The 19,550-nt window shown below is 45.0% G+C and overlaps 1 protein-coding gene across 3 annotated transcripts in view; it reads left to right on the top strand.

Moving 5' to 3' along the window:
* The window catches only part of LOC119442216 (nucleotide triphosphate diphosphatase NUDT15), a 30,251-nt gene that overhangs the window by 4,117 nt on the left and 6,584 nt on the right, over positions 1-19,550 (top strand). For all 3 annotated transcript variants that reach the window (XM_049661969.1, XM_037707003.2, XM_049661970.1), the window contains exons 3-4: positions 3,381-3,589; positions 4,756-4,939. In XM_049661969.1, coding sequence (XP_049517926.1) covers positions 3,381-3,589; positions 4,756-4,939 — 393 coding nt within the window. The remainder of the gene's footprint in view (positions 1-3,380; positions 3,590-4,755; positions 4,940-19,550) is intronic.

Raw genomic sequence — 19,550 nt, 5'->3', positions numbered from 1 at the left:
AGACAGGGTGGGCAGGGTGGGCAGGGAAGTTCTCGTAGTTAGCTACTCGCAACAGGCCCACCGTAACTTTACCAGCGGACGAACACCGCTTCTAGCAGCTCAGATCCTAGGCCCGAGGCTGCAAGAATCCCATCAAATCACGTGGACGCCAGGCCACACGGGACCGGAGAGGAACGAAAAGGTGAACACCTTAGCTCGAGCGCTAATCAACCGAGCGGGGCAAAACAAATCGTCCCATCAATCCCCTCTCTTTACCTTCGTGCCCCTGCCATCCAGTTACTGCGACCACCTCGAGATTCAGTGGCTCAACCGCAGGATTTATCCTCCCCCTCATAAAAAGCTAAGCACTGAAGAGGTAGTAGCTCTCAGACTTATGCAAACTAAGACATGTTTGTAACACATGCTTCCCAAAACTACACAGACACAGCAAAATGTACCCAATAATATGTCTTGACATCTGCCCCTGGTGCGGCGGCACACGCCCTAAACTCTTCCACATATCGGGGGGGTGTGGGGGCAAAGCTCAACACTTAAAGACACCTAGTACGTCATTTGAGCGGTGGGAGGTACAGCTGGCCGGCGATACCCTGGCGGGGCAAGAAGATACAGTCGGAGCAAGTTCGTCGAGCAGCCATGGCCAGTGGAATCTTAGAATGAGGACACCACCCACTCGACCTCAAGAGCAACGACCTCGATGGTTCAAACAAATGTTTTTTTTTTCTCTCTCTCTCTTAAGCAAAGACTAGAGGCAAAGAGATGCTATGGTTTTTTTCACTATCTTAGAGTGAGAAGATTCATAAGGTAGGATCCCCTTCCTAGCCTGTGGTCTATAAGACCAGCACACATGTTCCCTAGAAAAACTAAAATTAATATCTAGAAACTGGAGGGAGTTCTGCATGGGAAGTTCTGTATGGAAGTTCAAAGAGTTTGGATACCTTGATGTGCATACTATATGTAAATTAGTCAGGCAGTTCCTATACATTTTTTTTTTTCTTCTATAAACACTTCTGCGCATGTGCCTTTCTCATATATATTTCATGACGACGTTGTGGAATAAACAGTTGAAAGTAGCGCCTGTCCTGTGTTCAACCTTCCTTTTGTGCCGTGTCTCTTGTTTGCGCTTTAAAAAATTTGTCAGACATGCACCAGCTAGGCCCCCAGAATGTTCTTTTTTGTTTTCTTCATTCAAAAATATTGAGTGTTTTGAATGCATTTCTTGTGTTTATTTAATGTGCCAATTCCATAGAGCACCAAAAAAAATTGGTAATTTGGGAACATTATTTTTCAGAAATAATTCAGGAAGTAAAGGGTTAATGATAATTTTTTGCCTCTTCAGCTCATTGTGAGCTCATTGGGAGAGAAAGCCAGATATTGGTGCAATAACTCCACTTATAGTTGAAGGATTCGAAAAATTTTTGCTCATGAAATTCATGAGACGACATCCTTTAATAGTGAGGCCATTCTATTACCTAGAAAAGGGTTTTAGGGCTTCTTTAAGGGCTATGATTTTAGCTTGAGCTGTGAGCTGACTAAAGTCGGAGCAACCAGGAGGTAGCCCTTTACACAAAAGCTTTCCTATTGAACTATACAAGCCACGGACATCGAGAGGGCATATGTAGCATATGGAAAACAATAAAAAGTCTCCACCAAATTCGTTGACATCAGATAATTGAAGAGTATGAGTTGGAGTACGTAGTGACTTAGCACAAGAGGACATAGCCTTGTTTTTTTGTCAAAACTACTATGTGCTGGTTTGCCGCAATCATTGATGGTCACAACCATACCAATTGATGGATTTACACTGCGGAGCTGCAGCAGTGGTCTGGTCTGTGAGGACTGTAAGAATGAAGGGATCCCTGTTAATTTTGTATTCTTACGTTCTTTAATGTGCACCTAAATCTAAGTACATAAGTGTTCTTGCATTTCATGTTCATGGGAGTGCAGTTGCTGCAGTCAAGAGTTGAATCCACAAGCTCATTCACCATAGCACAGTAATGATTGGCAACTAGCAGTTCAAACATGTGGGACACACGGCATACAAAGATGTTGGTCCTGGAGTCCTGTGGTCAGTAATAAGATGAATTGGCAGCTACCTTAGAGTTTCCTACAAAAATTCCTTGAAGAAATTCTGGTGCTGCGATTTTTCAACTGCCTTGAGAACAATGGTTAGTGCATGAATTTGCCTATTCTTCAAGCTTGTGGCCTCACATGTTCCTTTAACTTTATTTATTATGCATCACCTGTGTAAATTTCGAAGCGTTCATATTAAAAACACAGTAAGGCAATTAGTGTTGCACGCATTCCTAATCACTGCGAATTCTTTCACTTATAACAGTATTTTGTTGAAAAGGATCAATTCGCTAAGACAAAAAGCCGTTTGAAGCTACAAAGAATAAATTTAGGCAAATTCATCTACTGCCCATCATTCCTATTGCTGGCTGAATCACTGTACTTGCAGCTCCCATCGACACTATGCCAGACCCACTGGAAATTTTCATTGGAAATTCCGTGGTTGCTGTGTTGTCAGGAGATCATGACCACACCTGTGGTTTGGGCATGAGCTCGTAACGCCACCTTGTGATATTTCTCTGCAGAGGCAGCAAATGCAAGAGTAATATGGCAGCGCACTTCGGTACAAGGACATAACACAGTGAACAAACACGAGTGCTGTGCTTCACTGTGACTGTGTTACGTCCTTGTATCGAAGTGCGCTGCCATCATATTACATCGTGATTAACCAACTAGCCCACCAGTATGTCTAACTGAAAGAGCATGGTTTGCACCAGTGGTGGTGTAGACTTTGTCCTGTCCCCTTCACTTTGTTTTGCTTCATCCCTCTTCTTGTGTCTCATTTGCACTGCGTGTCATTCTGGGCCCTTATGTTGTCCTGTGCGTGCATTTGTGTACCAGTTTTCCTAAAATGTGGGGTATGATGCAAAATGAGTCAGCAGAGCTTGTTGCTTATGCAGCATGTCTTGGTAACGTCCAACAAAAATTTCTAGTGCTGTTATTTTCCATGCCTTGTACTCTACCCCACTAGCAATTTTTCATCCACCTAGCATCACACTAATCAGTGGGGGCAGGTATCAGATTGCAATAAACACTTTTATTTTACAGTGACATTAAGAAGAAATATGTCAGCCATGACCCCAGTTATACACATCTAGGCAAATCTTAGTGAACAAAGGTAAATGTAGCAAGAATACTTTGCTTACCTGTCCTAATGTGTAATTCATACAACAAATATTTCTTCGGGATATGTTGTTCGTATTTCTTAGTCAGGCATGCCATAGGCTAGCATTGTGGGCAAGCAAGTGCTGTTTTTCTAATATATTAGCATTGTCTGACTTTTTTTTTTCTTTTGGGTTTTTGGATTGCAGGTACATGCAGCTATGCTCTGACTTGAAAACCAAGCTCAAGGCAAACCAGTCTCAACTGGAAATTCTGGAGGAACTTCGTCGAGTAACACTAGACAGCATGACAAAGCAGGCACAGGCACTTCCTTTGGATTCCCTGGTGCAGTACACACGCGGCCTTGTTAACTTGCTGCAGACCAAGCATAACCTGACCTTTGAAGGAAATGCTGAAGGTGAGCCACCCACGGATTGCCCTGTCCTAGGCCTCAGTTGCATCTGTAGCTGTCATACAATCAAACCTTGAGTTATCGGATATAACGAAAAAGATCTTATATGTTTATTGCCAATATCAGTATGTAATAGATATATACTTATAACGAATATTTGATATGATGAAAGTATTTTTTTTTTTGCCAGAATAACATAGATGAACGAATACAAAAACAAAGAAGAAAACTGACATAGCACAAGTGCTTTCTACCATCTGAGGATTTATTGTACATGCATTGTTGTGGCATGAAAATCTCCACAAAGCATGGAAGAAGCTGTTTGCTCTCATACTTCGTATCATTGTTCATACTGCTGTTCCTTTTTCTATCAATGTGTCCCATTCCAAATTAATGCTCGTCCCCCTCGCCCCCCCCCCCCCCCCCAGCCTGTTTGTAATTCTGCACTCTTGAAAACACTGTCACGACATCCTCTTGAATACAGTCAGACCTAGTAGCAGAAACTCGCACTATGTCTAATAACCTCTATACTATTCAGTGAGTGATGTGAAATCTTTTTTTTTTTTTTTTGTCCTAAGAATCTGCACACCTTTGTAGGATAATTGCACATAAAGGTTATTGAGCATGTATTTTTTTCTTTCTTCTAAAAACAGAGCCTACTTTAAAAAAATTAACAAGGGACCTTTATTGAAATACAGACTTTTTTTGCTCTTTCTGAGAATAGGCATGCACTTTGATTTCTTTGATACAAAAGGTAGTTACATTTGAGAAAGTACGATGTGGAGGAGCCCTTCCATTATGTTGTAGACATTGGCAGTTTGCTAGCATATGGTTCAAATATGGAGTTAATGTCACAATGACTGGCCTTAAGCAGCATCATAACTGAGGCGATATATCAGCAGTGAACATATCGGCAAGGATCCACTATATATATTTGCTTTTATTTTTTCTCATACTTCAGCTTCCCAGTACGGAGATTTTAGAAATAACACTTTGCCCTCATAGTTATTTACTTGTATACTTGTCTTATAACACACTGTATTAGGAAGTGCAACTTTAAATGGTGTTGTATGTAGCCTTTACCAACTTCACATAAGTGCTCTGTAATTTACTCGAGCTGTTTGTAGGTGTGTGAGCAGTATCTTTATTTTTATTTATTTTTTTTCTGGCAGAAATTCTGCAAGAATTGTCGAAGCGAATTGATGGTGCGAAGGTGCCAAAGGTAAAGAGGCCGGGCATAGGTGTGGCAGTGTTTGTGCTCAGCGAGAAGCACCCCGAGAGCATCCTGCTTGGTCGCCGCAAGAACACCATGGGTCATGGACTTTACCAGGTCCCAGGTGGACACTTGGAGTTTGGGTGAGCTATACTTCTTGTCACGTTTGCATTGGCGCTATCTCCATCTGCAAGAGTTTCGTGCAAACATCACATTTATGGTACGTTCAACTCATCCCTACCATGCTACGACTTGGTTTGCGGTGATGCGGAGCCTTCCTGAGATTGTAGCCACAGAAAGCCTGCCCGAGTAGAATATTCAGCTGCTCCCAGCACAATTGGAGGAGCCACACGACTAGAATTATGGTGAATCTTGGTCGCACTCCCAGATCACTGGTGAAAGTGTCTCACCATTCTCATGTTATGAACCATCAGAGTGCTCGAAAGCGACTAGTCGAATGTGCAATTAGACTACCACCTGGCCCTCAGTGAAACCACGCACATCTTTTGCTTAGGTTACCGATGGTCTGTCATTCGTATCTTGGTAGGTGCAACCGTTACAGTGTGCAGAATCTCCAAACTGATTTGTGCCAGGTTACTGAAACAGTGGGCCATACTTTACTGTGAGGTTGACTGCCTCCAGTGGTATGCATGTAGGCAAAAACATTCACTACTTCTTTAGCTTGCCTTGATGACTGACCACATTTGAAACTCCTGTCAGTCAGAAATGCTCAGGTTTGGGCCAGTTGGGGCTTTAATGACTTGTAGCGTAGAATTAAATAAAGGACAGAGTAACAAACAACACAGACCAGTGATATCCTATCAGCTCCTTGGTAGTATTCCAAGTGTGCTTTGCAGTCCTTCCAGGTCTCACTTTGCTTTTACATACCTTCGACCTGGACTCAAGCCTCTGAATAGGCCTGTTGGTTAGGTAGTCCTTTCTTCTTGCACCTGTAGTTAGTTTCTATCTTCTCCATCACATTTCATATATCTACCTACCTTTTTATCCCTCCTTCCCTTCCTCCAGTGCAGAGTAGCTCCCTAGAGTAATCAGCCTCAGGCCAATCTCTCTGCCTTTCTAATTATACAATAATAGCTATTAAGAGGCAAAATGCAACAAGATGTCACAAAGCATTGGTTAATGAAGTCAGAAATTTTTCATGATCTGAAATTGGGACTAACAATTTGGGAAGGCAATACCAATCATTTGATGTGCGTGGTATGTAGGACTATAGGAATGATTCGGTTTTACACAACGAAATTCGAGCCTTATGAGCATGATCCAGATGGTGCGAAACATAATGGGGATGAAGTATTAGTTAATCGCGCAGGTAGAGATGATGATACCGTTTTGAAAAAGGGTTAAGCAGAACATTACATGTCAAGAATCAAGCGTAAGTAGTTTAAGGTTAGATTTCATTAATGCGATGCAATTTGATTAAGAAGTGCATCAACATTTTAATTATATATATATATATATAGTGTGTGTGTGTGTGTGTGTGTGTGTCGCGACATCCGGCACTTGGGCAAAAAAATCTTGCACACACATTGCAAGAAAAAGAAATGAGTCTGACGCAGTTCCTGGTGTGATGCTTATGGACGTTCGTCACTTGTTTGTGTGTCTTAAGACGAGAAAAACGCACAAGAGACGCTAGTAGGCAAAAAAAAATGTTTTTCTTTCAAAAACACGATGGGCAAGGAAATGAAATGAAAAGAAAACAAAACAATGTCACAGAGGCGTTTCACGCGCACACTGATGTTCGCGACGCTCAGTCCTACATCACCGTTCGGCGCGTCAAGAGTTCCGAAAAGCCATCTCACGGTTTCGGTCGTGACGATCGACTCGCTTGTTGTCGCGGTACGGTCGCTGAGGCGAGCCGAGGCAGTGGCGGCACGGTTGCTGCTGCTGGAACCGTCGCCGGCACACGGCTGCGCTACCGTGTGCGGCGCCTGGCTATGTTGAGGACAACACTGCGTTGTTCAGCCGCAACTCACGAGGACCGCGACCCAGGGTCGGCCCACGTGGACAGCACCTCGGTAGGCCTAGACCAAGAACAGCCCTCAGCAACTGCGCCCTGGTAGGAGCCGCTCAGCAGGCCTCGTCCTTGGTCCCGAAACAGGCCTCCGCATCTGGCCTGGGTAGGCACGCCTTGGTCACTCGGCCGCAGCAGGAACCACGGCCCGAGCTCTTCTTCCCGAGCGTCGCACCCGATCTGCTGCCACCGTGGCTTCGCCGCTCGAGCTCCTCCGCACGTTCGCCACGTAGCGCTTCTTTTTCTTCGTTTTTTGTTCTTTTTTCTTCCAGCTCCCGTGCCACCTGCCCTCAGCTCGTCTTCTTCACTTCAGTATGCGCTTCTACTGAGTCCACAAGTCTCGGAGTACACGTAAAAAAAATATATATATATAAAAATATTGTGTCCTTTCCACACCTGGCTTAACTTGCATAAAATTGTTTATTTTTCACTAAAGATGACCATGCATTTAACAAATGGGCGACACAACTTTTTCTGGTAACCTATGGCTGTTGCAAATACCGATAACAGTTGGCACTTTTGTTCAGACAGATGTGCACATTGCACTTTGCACTCACAAAAAAACTGCGTGGTTGCTTGCATGGCTGGTGCAGTGTCTGGTGCGGTCAGTGCTAACGCAGGCTGCAGGCAGGGTGCGTAGCCAGGTGGTGGAGGTGTACAGGCATGTGCCCTCACTGCCCCCGCCCCCATTCCCCGAAATTTCTGTTGAGCAGGGCACAAAAGAACATGCGGGAACACCCACTTGCCCTACCCCTTTACCTGGTAAAGTGCGTGCCCTACACGCATCCCCCCCCCCCCCCCCCCCTAAAACAAAGGATACATTTCTGGCTACACCTACAGGCACTGACTTCACACGACCTTTCTTCCTCTTAGGCAGCTCTCATTGCTTATATCATTCGGCGGAAGGCGTGCGCTAAGCCCCTTCCTACCGTAAGAAATCCTAATGTCCATTTCCTGCCGAGAAACAAGACTATGGTCCTGGTCTTGAACAATATGTTGCTACAGCCATTGAGTGGCACAAATGCAGAATGTCGCGAATTCGCAACACACTGTAACCAAAGTGATAATGCAAAACTTAACTTTAAGCTCAAGCTCACTACATACCCGTCGTAATCTCTTTGACGTAAACAAATGCGTTACAACCGGCACTTCAGCAAAAAAACATAATTCGTGACAGCCAGTGTTAAAGGATTAAAAGGATGCTACAGATAATAAAGCTAAACGTTTGTGGTTCTGTTGCCAAAAACAAAACAAAAAAAATTGTGAACTTGTAAGAGAAATAGTACTACAGTGTAACCTGCTTATAACGGACCTCCATATAACGAATTCCTAGATATAACGAAGTTTTTCTATTCCCCGCCGTTACTCTATAGAAGCATATGTATTTGAGACCTCTACGTAATGAAGTGGCAGCGGGAGACCCCCTCGAAATAACGAATTTTCTCCGCCGACAACCTAGAGATTTCACCCCAAATTTTGTCATTTTTGCGCGTGCAGCAATCGGAAGCACCTCCGCCGCGATGGAATGCGAAGCGGCAGCGTCGCGCTTGGCGGGCTCGAATTCACGTCGACTGCGAGGCGAGAGCGAGCGCACGTGTGCGTGTGAGCGTGCGCGAGGCAGGCCTGCATCCCTCGAACCGGCGATCTTGCCGCCGCGGGCGTGACACTGCCGCGGGCGTGGCACTGCCAGCGTGTTTTTTCAACACGCTGGCAGTGCCACTCTTTGGTTACTGCGCAAGTCTCTGCGCATCACTTCACTAATCTGACACTAGGTGACACTATAGGACGCTACGACGCCCTCGTGTCGCTAGTTCTTTGTTTCCGACAGCCTCGCGCTTGTACGACACGACACGCGTAACTTTAGTGTATTGGGAGTAAATCTTGAGCGATAGTTGTATTTCTGTATGAAAGCATGAGTTGCGCAGTACTGTAAAGGATCTTTTTTCCCTCTCTTTTGGTCACGGAAAACGGGTGCACGTTACAATCGAGGGCGCGTTACAATCCAGTAAATACGGTAAGCGTTTCTTTTTCGAATTTTCGTGCCGAACCTGCATATAACGAAATCCTCTTTATAACGAAGTTTTTTGGGAATTTCTCAATTTCGTTATATCCAGGTTTAACTGTACCACTTTAGAAATGCAGAACCAGTGACTTATGTCATCCTGAAAGCCATTTATGAGGTGTAGTTAATTGATAATAAACAGCAAATGATAAAAATGAAACTAGCATTGTATTGGACACTAAATAGAATGCAGTTTGGTTGATTTTATTGAATTTGCCTACAGAAAAACTCGGTGGTGCTCCGTTATCACGCTGTTCTGTCGTCACTGTTTCCCCAAAGTGTGGCACCCTCTAACTGGCAGTGCCTGGCAGAATACTCCAAAACTGAGAGCGGCCTCAAAGCACTCTGACTGAACCAGGTGAATGTAAAGCGTGCTGTCAGTGTGCTCAGAAGCGGCTGTCGATCGTGCCATTAGACAGATGTGCCATACCTTGGAAGCCATGGATATCTGCACCAGTCACCTCCAAGATCCCTGGTGCAGCTTAAGGATACTGTGCTGTGCCAACATAAATAGATTACATAATGATTATTTTTTTGGGCAATCAAAATTCAGACTGAGATGTGCTGCCTGCAGTAGCAATTTGTTCAGCAACTGTCATCTCTTGTCACAGGACAGATGTTGAGACATTTTTAGGACCATGACATGTAACTGTCTACATTTCATATCTGCTGTCAGTGTCCCTTTAGGGAACCTTGCAATCACCAACCTGAAGGCCAACAGCAACGAAATTTTGGGCCACATCAAACGTCTACGTTTAGTAGTGTGGATATAGATGCCTCCGTGCAAAATTTTATGTTTGAAATATGAGTGGATGCATCATGCATAGGTTTTAAAAATATATGTGTTCTTGATATTGAAACTAAAAGTATGCCACCATCACTGATTGCTGGTAATCACGCAGAATCAAGAATTTCAAAAACCAGCACAATGCATGGACGGGACCTCCAAGGTTGGATGGCACTTGCAGAGCTCTGGAAATCTTGTCTGAATGCAGTGTCTGAGTCCTGTGTTTAAATGCATGTCTTCACGTCATAGTACAGTGAAATACTAATTGGAACAGATTATCGATATCAGCACATATTTACAGCTTCCCGAGGCAAATAACACTGCTCGCACTTTTTAATACCATTTGGGCTGCCGGGTACCTTCCAGCTACATGGAAAGAAGCTGTAGTTGTTCCAGTTTGAAGCAGGGAAAAGATCCATCCTCATTGACAAGTTTCTCATCGATGGTGTTTACAGGTTGCCTTTGCAAGCTCTTCTAAGAAATGATAGATCACCGTCCTTTACATTTCCTTGAATCCAACAAAATGCTTGGTCTACATCAGTGTGGTTTTAGAGATAGCCGGTCAACAATCGACCATCTCGTGCATATCGAGGCAAACATTCCTGATGCATATTTCCATAAATAGTTCCTTTTGTCTGCATTTCTTGATATGGATAAATGAAAGAAGAAGGGGAACCGAGGGGCTCAATTTTGTTAATCATAACCACATAAAGCCAAAAGACTTCATAATGAAGTCAAGGAAAGCATCGGGGAAATTAAATTTGGTTGAAATTGGAATGTAGAAAATAATGAAGAAAAGAAATAATGGCTTCATTGTCTGTTGGCTTTATGTTGATATGGATAAGGCACACAACTCCACGTGGCTCTAGGGAATTCTGCCAGAACTAGTTGTATAAGCTACTTTACAAACATACTTTCTGCGTAAGAGTAGGCACTGCATTGTCACGTCTATTTATACACAAAACTGGCACACCTCAAAGAGGCTGTAAACATTTAGTTGTGAAGGTGAACTCACCTTGGGTGTCATTACCACCAGCCATTTTCTATTTCATTTATGTTGATGGCATGCATATCTGTTTCAAGTCCTGCAGCTTTGCAGCCTGCGAGCGGTAAGTTCAACTTGTTTTGAACAAAGTGTCTCAAGGCGCAGATGGCATAACGCAGGCGTGCATTACGTGCGGCGCAGTTACGCCATGCTGCTGCAAAGTGGATGCTCTACATGCTAGCATCACCATAGAGCCAACGTGACTGGCGGCACTTGGTGCGTGTTGGCGTGGCCAGCGTGGAATAGTGCATGTCTTATCTCACGCCGAAGCTGCTAGATCAGAGTGCATCACATGCTACCCTGGCTGGCCTACATGCATGCTGGCCTACAGTTCAAACGGGGCACTAAAGAGAGCATGCTTCGCCAAACAAAAAAATGCTCGCTCGCCAAGCATTTGTGGGCATGTGCTGCCGAACCAGCTGATTTTTGGTACAGGCCTTGTTCAACACGCTGATCCTGGGGTCGCCAGCATGACTTATCCGACTTTGCCAGGCACTGCCTGGTACACTAGAAACATTGGACTGTATCTCCACGTTAAGTAGGCAGTATTGTGCCACGCCATGTGCCTTCATCGAGGCGACGGAAGCTGCCATACTACGTGCCTATCATCAAGGCGACGGGAGCCATATCTGCGGCGAATGAATTCGACGCGGGTGATTTCAAGCAGCCCCCGGCCATCTTCGCGGCGAGTCAACAATACGACGCGGGTGACGTCAGCACCCGCCTGTCTGGTTCCTGTCGACGAGGAGTCACCAAGGGGATTTAAGGAAGAACCGACCGATTGTTAGCTCAGAGAGAGTCGCCACCAGCTGCCCCGTTGGTCTGGTGCGCTCTTACTGCTATTACCAGCTATTACCTGCTAGTACCTGCTACTACCTGCTATATCTGTACATATTGTACAAAGCTTTCGTCTCATCTTCGTCTCATCTTCGTCTGCTCCAAGAGTCCCGTCTCTCGTCGTCGATACCGGGTCACAATAGCAGACGAAAATGGTTTTAAGCTTAATTGCTACGAGAGTTCCTGTGTTCTCTTCACACAAAAAAAAAGGCCTAGTTCCAGATGCCAGTATTCAACTGCATGGACAGCATTTACGTGTGAACAGAGAGCCGAAGCTTTCAGGCATTATACTTGATTCAAAACTGTTCTTCGTTCCCAACATAAAATACCTCAAGGCCAAATGCCTAAAAACAATGAACATGCTAAAAACTCTGTCATGCACAAGATGGGGTAGTGACAGAAAGTGCCTTTTAAACGTGAACAAAAGCCTCATACTGTCACGTTTATATTACGGTGCCGTGGCGTATTAATCTGCTACACCGGGTGCCTTAAAGATGCTGGACCCTGCTCAGGATCTAGGTATTCGCCTAGGCCTCTATGTGGAGTCGAATGAGTGGTCTCTCCATCAACGAAGGTTGTACTCTAGCTTCGCGTATTTTCTGAAAATACGCTTTAATCATGAAATACCTTTTTACACAACCGTAAACAATATATGTGCCACACTGCTTATAATCGATCTGCAGTGAGAAAGCCTCTTTCGCTCTGTATGAGGAATCTTGGGGCAGAAAACATTACCTAATGGCTCCATTGAAACTGCTGCCATGTTTGCAGTGGCAGCTCATAGATTGACACATCATTTGTTGAAGTCACTAAGCATGCTCCATAGATGCTCCTTCGAATGTACTTCCTTGAACTTCAGTCAAAGTGCTCTTGTCAAGAATTTTACACGGACACATTTAAGTAACCTGCCAGCATACCTTATGCAGCAATCGATCCACCCTTATCGGAATCCAACATTCTGCACCCTCGAACAAGTATCCTTACGGCAGAGGCCTATGCAGTATTTATGTAGTATTGTCGGCCGTGAAATACATTAAGGAATTAAAACTACGAAAAACAATTATATTGATATATTTCCTATGCGTTTTAAAAGCTTTAATATCCCTACAAAAGCACAAAAATCCCGTAATTGCTCACCTATTTCACTGCTTCGCACTAATTATGCATCTAATAAACATGTCATAATATGCTGGGTGCCTGGGCACAGAGACATCGAGGGTAATACCCTAGCAGACTAAATTGCCACATCCATGGAGGTGGAATCTAGCTGTCCCTGCCCTAGACATGAAGCCTTACTTGCTCAAAAAACTGAGAATGTACTGGCAATGTATGTGGGATGCTGAAACCCTTAAAGGGGCCCTGAACCACCCCTCGGGCTTGGTGAAATAACATAGTCCGCGGGTAGCATACGCTGCTGTGAACATCTCAGCCAAGGTTTGCTATCATACGCGGTGCGTGAAGCTCGCAAGCGGAGCGCGAAAGTCACCTTTCTTTCAAACAGAAGCCTGCTCCTCACTCTCTTCTGGATGCTTTATTTCATAATAAAGCGGATGCCCATACACGGCTGCTATTGGTAGCTGCGGTCGGCTGCGCAACGTAGATATCGTGGCTGCCACAGGGTGCCGCCACGAGTCTGCTGGCTAAGCGCACTACGGCTCGCTCAGGACGACCACGTTTGGCTTACGTTTAGAGTGTCGTAAGCATCAAAATCTGAAGTCGTGGCATTTGCGTTAACATCCAAAATGAAATTTTAACTGCGCACCATGGGGACATTTAGAAGGCGGAGCATTGTGGGCATGCCCCACCCCGCCGTAGCCTTCGCAGTGCAAGGCACTGAAGAAGGAACGAGAGCACAGCGGAGGCTGTGTTTGGTTGTCAATAACTCCGCTTCTGCTGAACATATTGAAGAACTTTTTTGCGGCAAAGTATTTCTGAAATAGCCTATTTTCACTTCAAATGCCTTTCTCCACTTCGATAAAAAGTGGTTCATGGCCCCTTTTAAGCTCCACGTAATTAGGCCACACTTGGGGAATTGGGCATCAATAACAAAATCACGACAAAGTGATCACACCATCTGTCGACTCAGAATAGGACATGAGTGCAATACACACAATTGCTTCTTGACTGATGAACCTCCTGTCTGTGACAGATGTGGTCAGAGGCTGACCATTCTCCACTTATTGCTGGAGTGTTGAGAAGCAGAAGATGAAAGGAAAAAGTACTTTCGCCTATCTTATCGACAGCATATTTCCCTCCATCCGGCATTGTTTCTTGGTGCTGATGCATTTTTTGACTCCGAAGCAGTTCTGGGTTTCTTAAGTGACGTTGTTACATGTTATCAGCCTAAAGACAATTATAGTACATCCTCTCACCAGAGGCTGCTGCTGCTAGCATTTAGTGTAGCACGTGCCTCCAGGCTCTTGGGTTCAAGGGTCCTGGTGGACCAGCTGGCACTGACACATTTTAGTGTATCATCCTTTCGTAGCATATATTTTATTTTCATAGCACACTTCATTAGTCATTGTCATAATTTTAATATTATATAATTTATGCAATTTGCAGTGCATGTCTTCTAGGCGTCTTTACAGCCATGTTGCATCTACCCTTTGCAGTTCATTACTCTTTTTAAAGCTTATCACTCACTTGCTTGGCACTCTTTGGCCAAAGCTGGCCCTTGTGCCATTAAACCATACTTATGAATGAACAGCTCCATGAAGCCTGTATCAAGCTTACACTACTTTTCACTTGGATAGTCTTTCAATTGTGTGCAATGTTTTCTTGGGCTCCATGTTTGTTCAAGTGAACTTTTACTGTACAAATTTCAAAATTTTTGTCGTAAATTAGCCTAGTGCTTTTGCTGTGAGCTCATGGACTGGCTTGTAAATACTTTATTTGCATATACCGACCACCTGTGATTGCAGCTATGCCTGAACGTGCATAGTTATCTTATAACTGGCGTCTACCAGTATACTCTTTCCATGTTCAATTTAAAAAATGTGTGCACAGTTTGCACCTTGTGCATGCTAAGATACAAAGATTTGCTTTACTGAACCTTGTAAGTAGCAGTTAGTATTGAAAATTAGACCACAAAAAGCGATATATCCCTTCAGTGACCGGACATTTTTTCTTTTGATATATCCCTTGTTTGGTCCGGTAGCATGTTAGGAAAAGGGTTGTGGGCAGTGACAAAGTCAAAATTGACGTGCATTGTGAACAAGGAACCCGCACGAGTTCGAAATCGTATATTTTTACTTCGTCAGGGACCACTATTCTTTGCCCATTTTCTCTTTTATTGAAACAAGAGAGTTCTGCGAAAAAATTCATGTAAGGGAAAATTGTGGCATCATGCTACCTCGGAGCAGTGGCGTGACAATTCTGACATTTTTTTTCTTACGCTAAATGAAAGTCCTAGACCTCTAAACCATAGCAAAATATACTGGTCAGCCGCATAGTGCCCTAAATAATTCAATAAAATAGCTTCTCTACAGCCAGTTTCGGTTTTGTTTCCAAGGAGGTGACGTCGTAACGTCACGACTCAGAAGGTTGTCATGTGGGAGCAAGGACATCGTGACGTTTGGCACTCACTCTGGCTCTCGTGGTCAACGTTACTAGACTAGCTAACGTTGTCCATGGTCGACTCCTTGCATCATAGAGTTAATATAACCTACTCTAGTGGAAAAGCTCCCTATAGCAGCCATGTGTTGAAATTGGGAACTGTAAAGGCGCAGCCATGATGCTACTCTGTGCAGGTGCGCAGGCACAGACGACGAGATGCGATTCAGACCAGGCGCACAATCAACGCGATCCCGAGCGTCCGTCGTTATGGTAGCGCCATCTAGTTAAGGCGCCTGCAAACGCAGCCTTTCAGACACCGTAAATTTTACATTAAAATTTTCTAAATAGCCATCAAATCTTTCTGAAAAAGATACGGTAAATTACTTCAAACGTTGTCCGTGCCTACGTGCTACGTGTAAGTGCTTGCTTTTGCATAATATTTTGAATATCACAAAAATGAGTCATAGCATAATGGCGGTGCCTATGGGGTTCCCACTTTTTTCGCCCAGCTTTTCCTCTAGAGTCAGTGTACTAACTCTATGCCTTGCATGACTCCTTGTGAGGCCCGATGTAGCAGCAATCACACGACTAAACGACCCGTATCGAGTGTCAAAACGAAAGTATTCTGCACTCTAAACGCAGTTTACACGCCTTGTGGCGCATCTTTGTCCCCCAACAATAATGGTCTCTACCCTTCCTCTGTTTACGCAGCGTGCCCGATACTCTCAGGCATGTCAGGTAACGAACGGCTTGCGCGTTATCAGCGGGACATAGCATTCTACACAGGAAAGTGCAAAGCGCAGAGTTTTCAACAAGGGCACGAGGTCGCGGGTTCGAATCTCCGCATTTCGATGGGGGCGAAATGCGAAAACACCCGTGTAGTTGGGTTTACGTGAACGTTAAAGAACCCCAGGTGGTCCAAATGGTTCTGCAGTCCCCCACTACGACATGCCCAATAATCAGATTGTGGTTTTGGCACGTAAAACCCCATAATTTTTTCTTTTAATTTTGAAGAAGGAAACGCAAGCAAGACAGATGACGATTATCAATTGTTTGGGGACAAAGGCGCTCCCCAAAGGGTGTAAACGTTTTGAGTGTACTCTGAAAAAGTTTACACCGTTTGGAGCGTATCTTATACTCAAGGAATAAATGTCATCTGTCTTGCTTGCTTCCTTTCTTTAAGACTCTGCACTAGCTGCTTTCCTGTGAAGAACGCTGTGTCACGCAGGTACGCGCAAGACGTTCGTAACCTGAAAGTACCGGGCCCGCAGCGTTAAAGTTTGGAGACAAGATGCGCCCCAAAAGGTGCAACCTTTTCTTAGAGTGTGTATACCAAAACGTCGTGATGTCCTGCACCCAGTTACCACTTTTTGCGTCATGGCGTCCTGACAGTCACCTCCTGAGAAAGAAACCGACACTAGGCATAGAAGAGCTCTTATACTAAATTAGGGTGCTCTGAGGCTTGCTATAGTATTTTTTCTAGCGCTTAGAGGTCCGAAAACGTTGAATTAGCGCAAAAAAAAAAGAAAAAAAGAAAAATGGAGAGTTGAAAGTATTACTATATGTCTGAAGTCCCTTCAGGTAAAGTGTATGGTGTATCCTACTTCCTAGCTGTTATCATTGTTTTCTTTAATTTTGTTTTCTTTCTCTTCTGCCCCCTTTGTTTAGTTACATTACAATTTTCCTTTCTTTTCTTTTTTTTCTTTTCCCCTGGGTGCTAGTGCTTTCATACGCAGCTATAGATCTGCGCCTCTGGTACATTAACTTTGCTTGAGCGCCGCCCTGTCCGTTTTCCGACCTCTGCAAGACGCAGATGTTGGGGGGAAGAAAAGCAAAATGTAGCGCGAGAGCGTTACCGATAAACGCGTACAAAAAAAAAGGGGGGGGGGGATGAGAGAGAGATTGTCTACTCATTTTCCTGTACTATAGATTCTCGGAAGACCCGCAAATCTGCACGAGGTGCTCCTGGTTTACTCGCCGCTCGGCCTCCGCCGCGCGTCTCGCAGCGCTGACCGGATATACCAGAAGTGTGCCAGACATTTTTTTCTCTCCCATCTGCTGCAAAACGGGAAATGCTGCTAGTTAGGCGCGCGCATTTGCGCGTTTTCACTTATAGCCGCGTCCTTGAGTGGCCGCGTTTGCCGCGTTTTTACGCGCCGAGTGCTTCGCAGGAATCCCCTCCCAGGACGACGTCCACGACGTTCGTGCTTCGTGTATATGCCACCTTATAGCGTGCCGTTCCCACGCGCGCGGCTTATTATTATACGCGCGTAAAAAGCGTATTTGCTGCTCCGCGGCGTCGTGTGCGCAGCGTGCGAATAGCCGCGATCGCGACGGGTTGCGTTATCTGATATATATAAAGCGAGATATTTTGTTCCCGTTGTATAACACGCGCCGCTTTCTAGAAGCGTGTGATATTCTAATTAGCTCACTTAATACGCGCGACCGGTCCCCCGGGATCACCCGCTGTGTCAAACTCTCGCTTTTTCTTCGTCAAATGTATATTTCCGCGTACCGCGACTGTGTGCGAGCAAGCGCGTCGCACGCTCGATAAATCGTTTCTGGCGGCAACCGAGCTTTGGCCGTGGCCTCTCGAGTTCGTCGTGTCTTTTAAAACGCCGCTGGAGGTGGCGCACATTATGAAGTCACTATGGCACTTCGTTCTCTTGGAACTGTTTCGCCTTTTGTTCTGGACGCCATGAAGAAGAAAATAACGGACAGCAAGGTGACCTCTTGGCCAGGAAAATCGAATTTGAAGGCCGAATTTCCAAATCGCGCGGCAGCCATTCCGATTTCGTGATCGTTTCACGCACGCCCGGCCATTTCTCCTGCACTTCTTATCGATTTATCTTTATGTCTTCCGTTTGGAGAAATTACGTGCTGCCGGTGAGGCATTTAATTGAGTCGTTGCCGTAACTTGGGGTGTCACGTCGACGCTGTGTGCAATGGAGTTGCCCGCCGCCAGTTTCTATAATTTCAATTTCCGTATAGTGTTCCGACGCATCGAACCTCTGCTTATCTTCAAAGGTGACCGTGCCTGTCTTCTGTTTCGAAAACGTTATCAACCGTTCCATAAAGTATAGCTTGATATTATATATCTATATATTAATGGTCTCCCTGTGCTGCACGTGAGGGATCATTGCGTCAGCGTGTCGATAAAAGTGTCGCGCAGCTGTCGCCGGAGCGTCTTGTGCGATACACGTCTATGTCGTTGCGTAATAATGAGTTGAGCTGGCGACGGCCGCGTTTAGGAGCTCGGCCATGCGAATCCACGTGTGCCGCCCGTCTTCCATTGAGGAAGGAAGGAAAAGAAAAAAGAAAGCTTCCAATTCCTTCATACATGCGCGCATACTTCCGCGTTTTGAAAGCGTGTTTGCTCAATGTCGAGCGCTTGCTCGAGCTACAGAGTACGCTACGTCGTTGCCGCTCCAATGCCAGCTTGGAAGCCACCTTTCGTCCTATGCCTTCGCATGGCCTCCGATATCGGACAGCCTGCGCAGGTCTCGGAGGCAATGACCTGGGACGCAACACACGAAACCAGTCTCCTTAGTGGCACTTAATCAGTATCATTGAAACGTTAAAAAAAAAAAATTAGCTATTTCAAAATGAAGGTATATAGTTGACACTTGGATGTGACACACAAAATTGGTTCAAATTATCTGATGATATAATGTTAAACAAGTGTGCAAAAGTCGTGGGTGTATTTTGGGTATTTTCGGGCGCGGTTGAGTTAACCAATGTCGAAATGTGTCCTCCCTCCCCTCCCGAAAATTTGTGTATACCAGGCAGCGGCCTCTCGCTTTCCCGAAAAATATTCCTGGCTACGTCCACTGGGCGCCCGGTACTTTCAGGTCACGAGAACTGCATGCACGTTATCAGTGGCATAGCGTTCTTGACAGGGAAGCAGCGAACGCAGAGTTTTCGAGAAAGTAAACGTGAGCACGGCAGATGACGATAGATGACGCTGTGGGACCAAGATACGTCCCATAGGCTGTAACCTTATATATATATATATATATATATATATATATATATATATATATATATATATATATATATATAGTATTAGAGCAATGGAATGCACAGACGAGGTGAGCACCCGGCCATGACTCAAATACCTGTATTTTTAGAGCGCAGCCTGTAGGCGCTTGTTCTTACGTCGGCGTCGCACCTCGTAACCGAGTGAACGAGCACAGCGAAAGATAAGAGCGAACGCGGAGCGTAGCGGGCGATGAAAGACTGCGAGCGCGAGGAGGAAAACGAAGGAGGAGGGTGCAGCGGAGTCGCGCCACCCTTCGCTCCGTTTGGAACGTGCAGCACGAGACAGATTGTCCCCGAAATGAAAACACGTATAGAGCGGCGCTCAAGTTTCGCATTAGGGAGTATCATAATCGTCGGCGAATATTTTTTTCTGGTTAGGATCACCACAGCGCCAC

Source organism: Dermacentor silvarum, chromosome 2, assembly GCF_013339745.2.
Source record: "Dermacentor silvarum isolate Dsil-2018 chromosome 2, BIME_Dsil_1.4, whole genome shotgun sequence".
In the NCBI taxonomy this organism is placed as follows: Eukaryota; Metazoa; Arthropoda; class Arachnida; order Ixodida; family Ixodidae; genus Dermacentor; species Dermacentor silvarum.
This window is presented reverse-complemented; position numbering and strand designations above follow the sequence as displayed.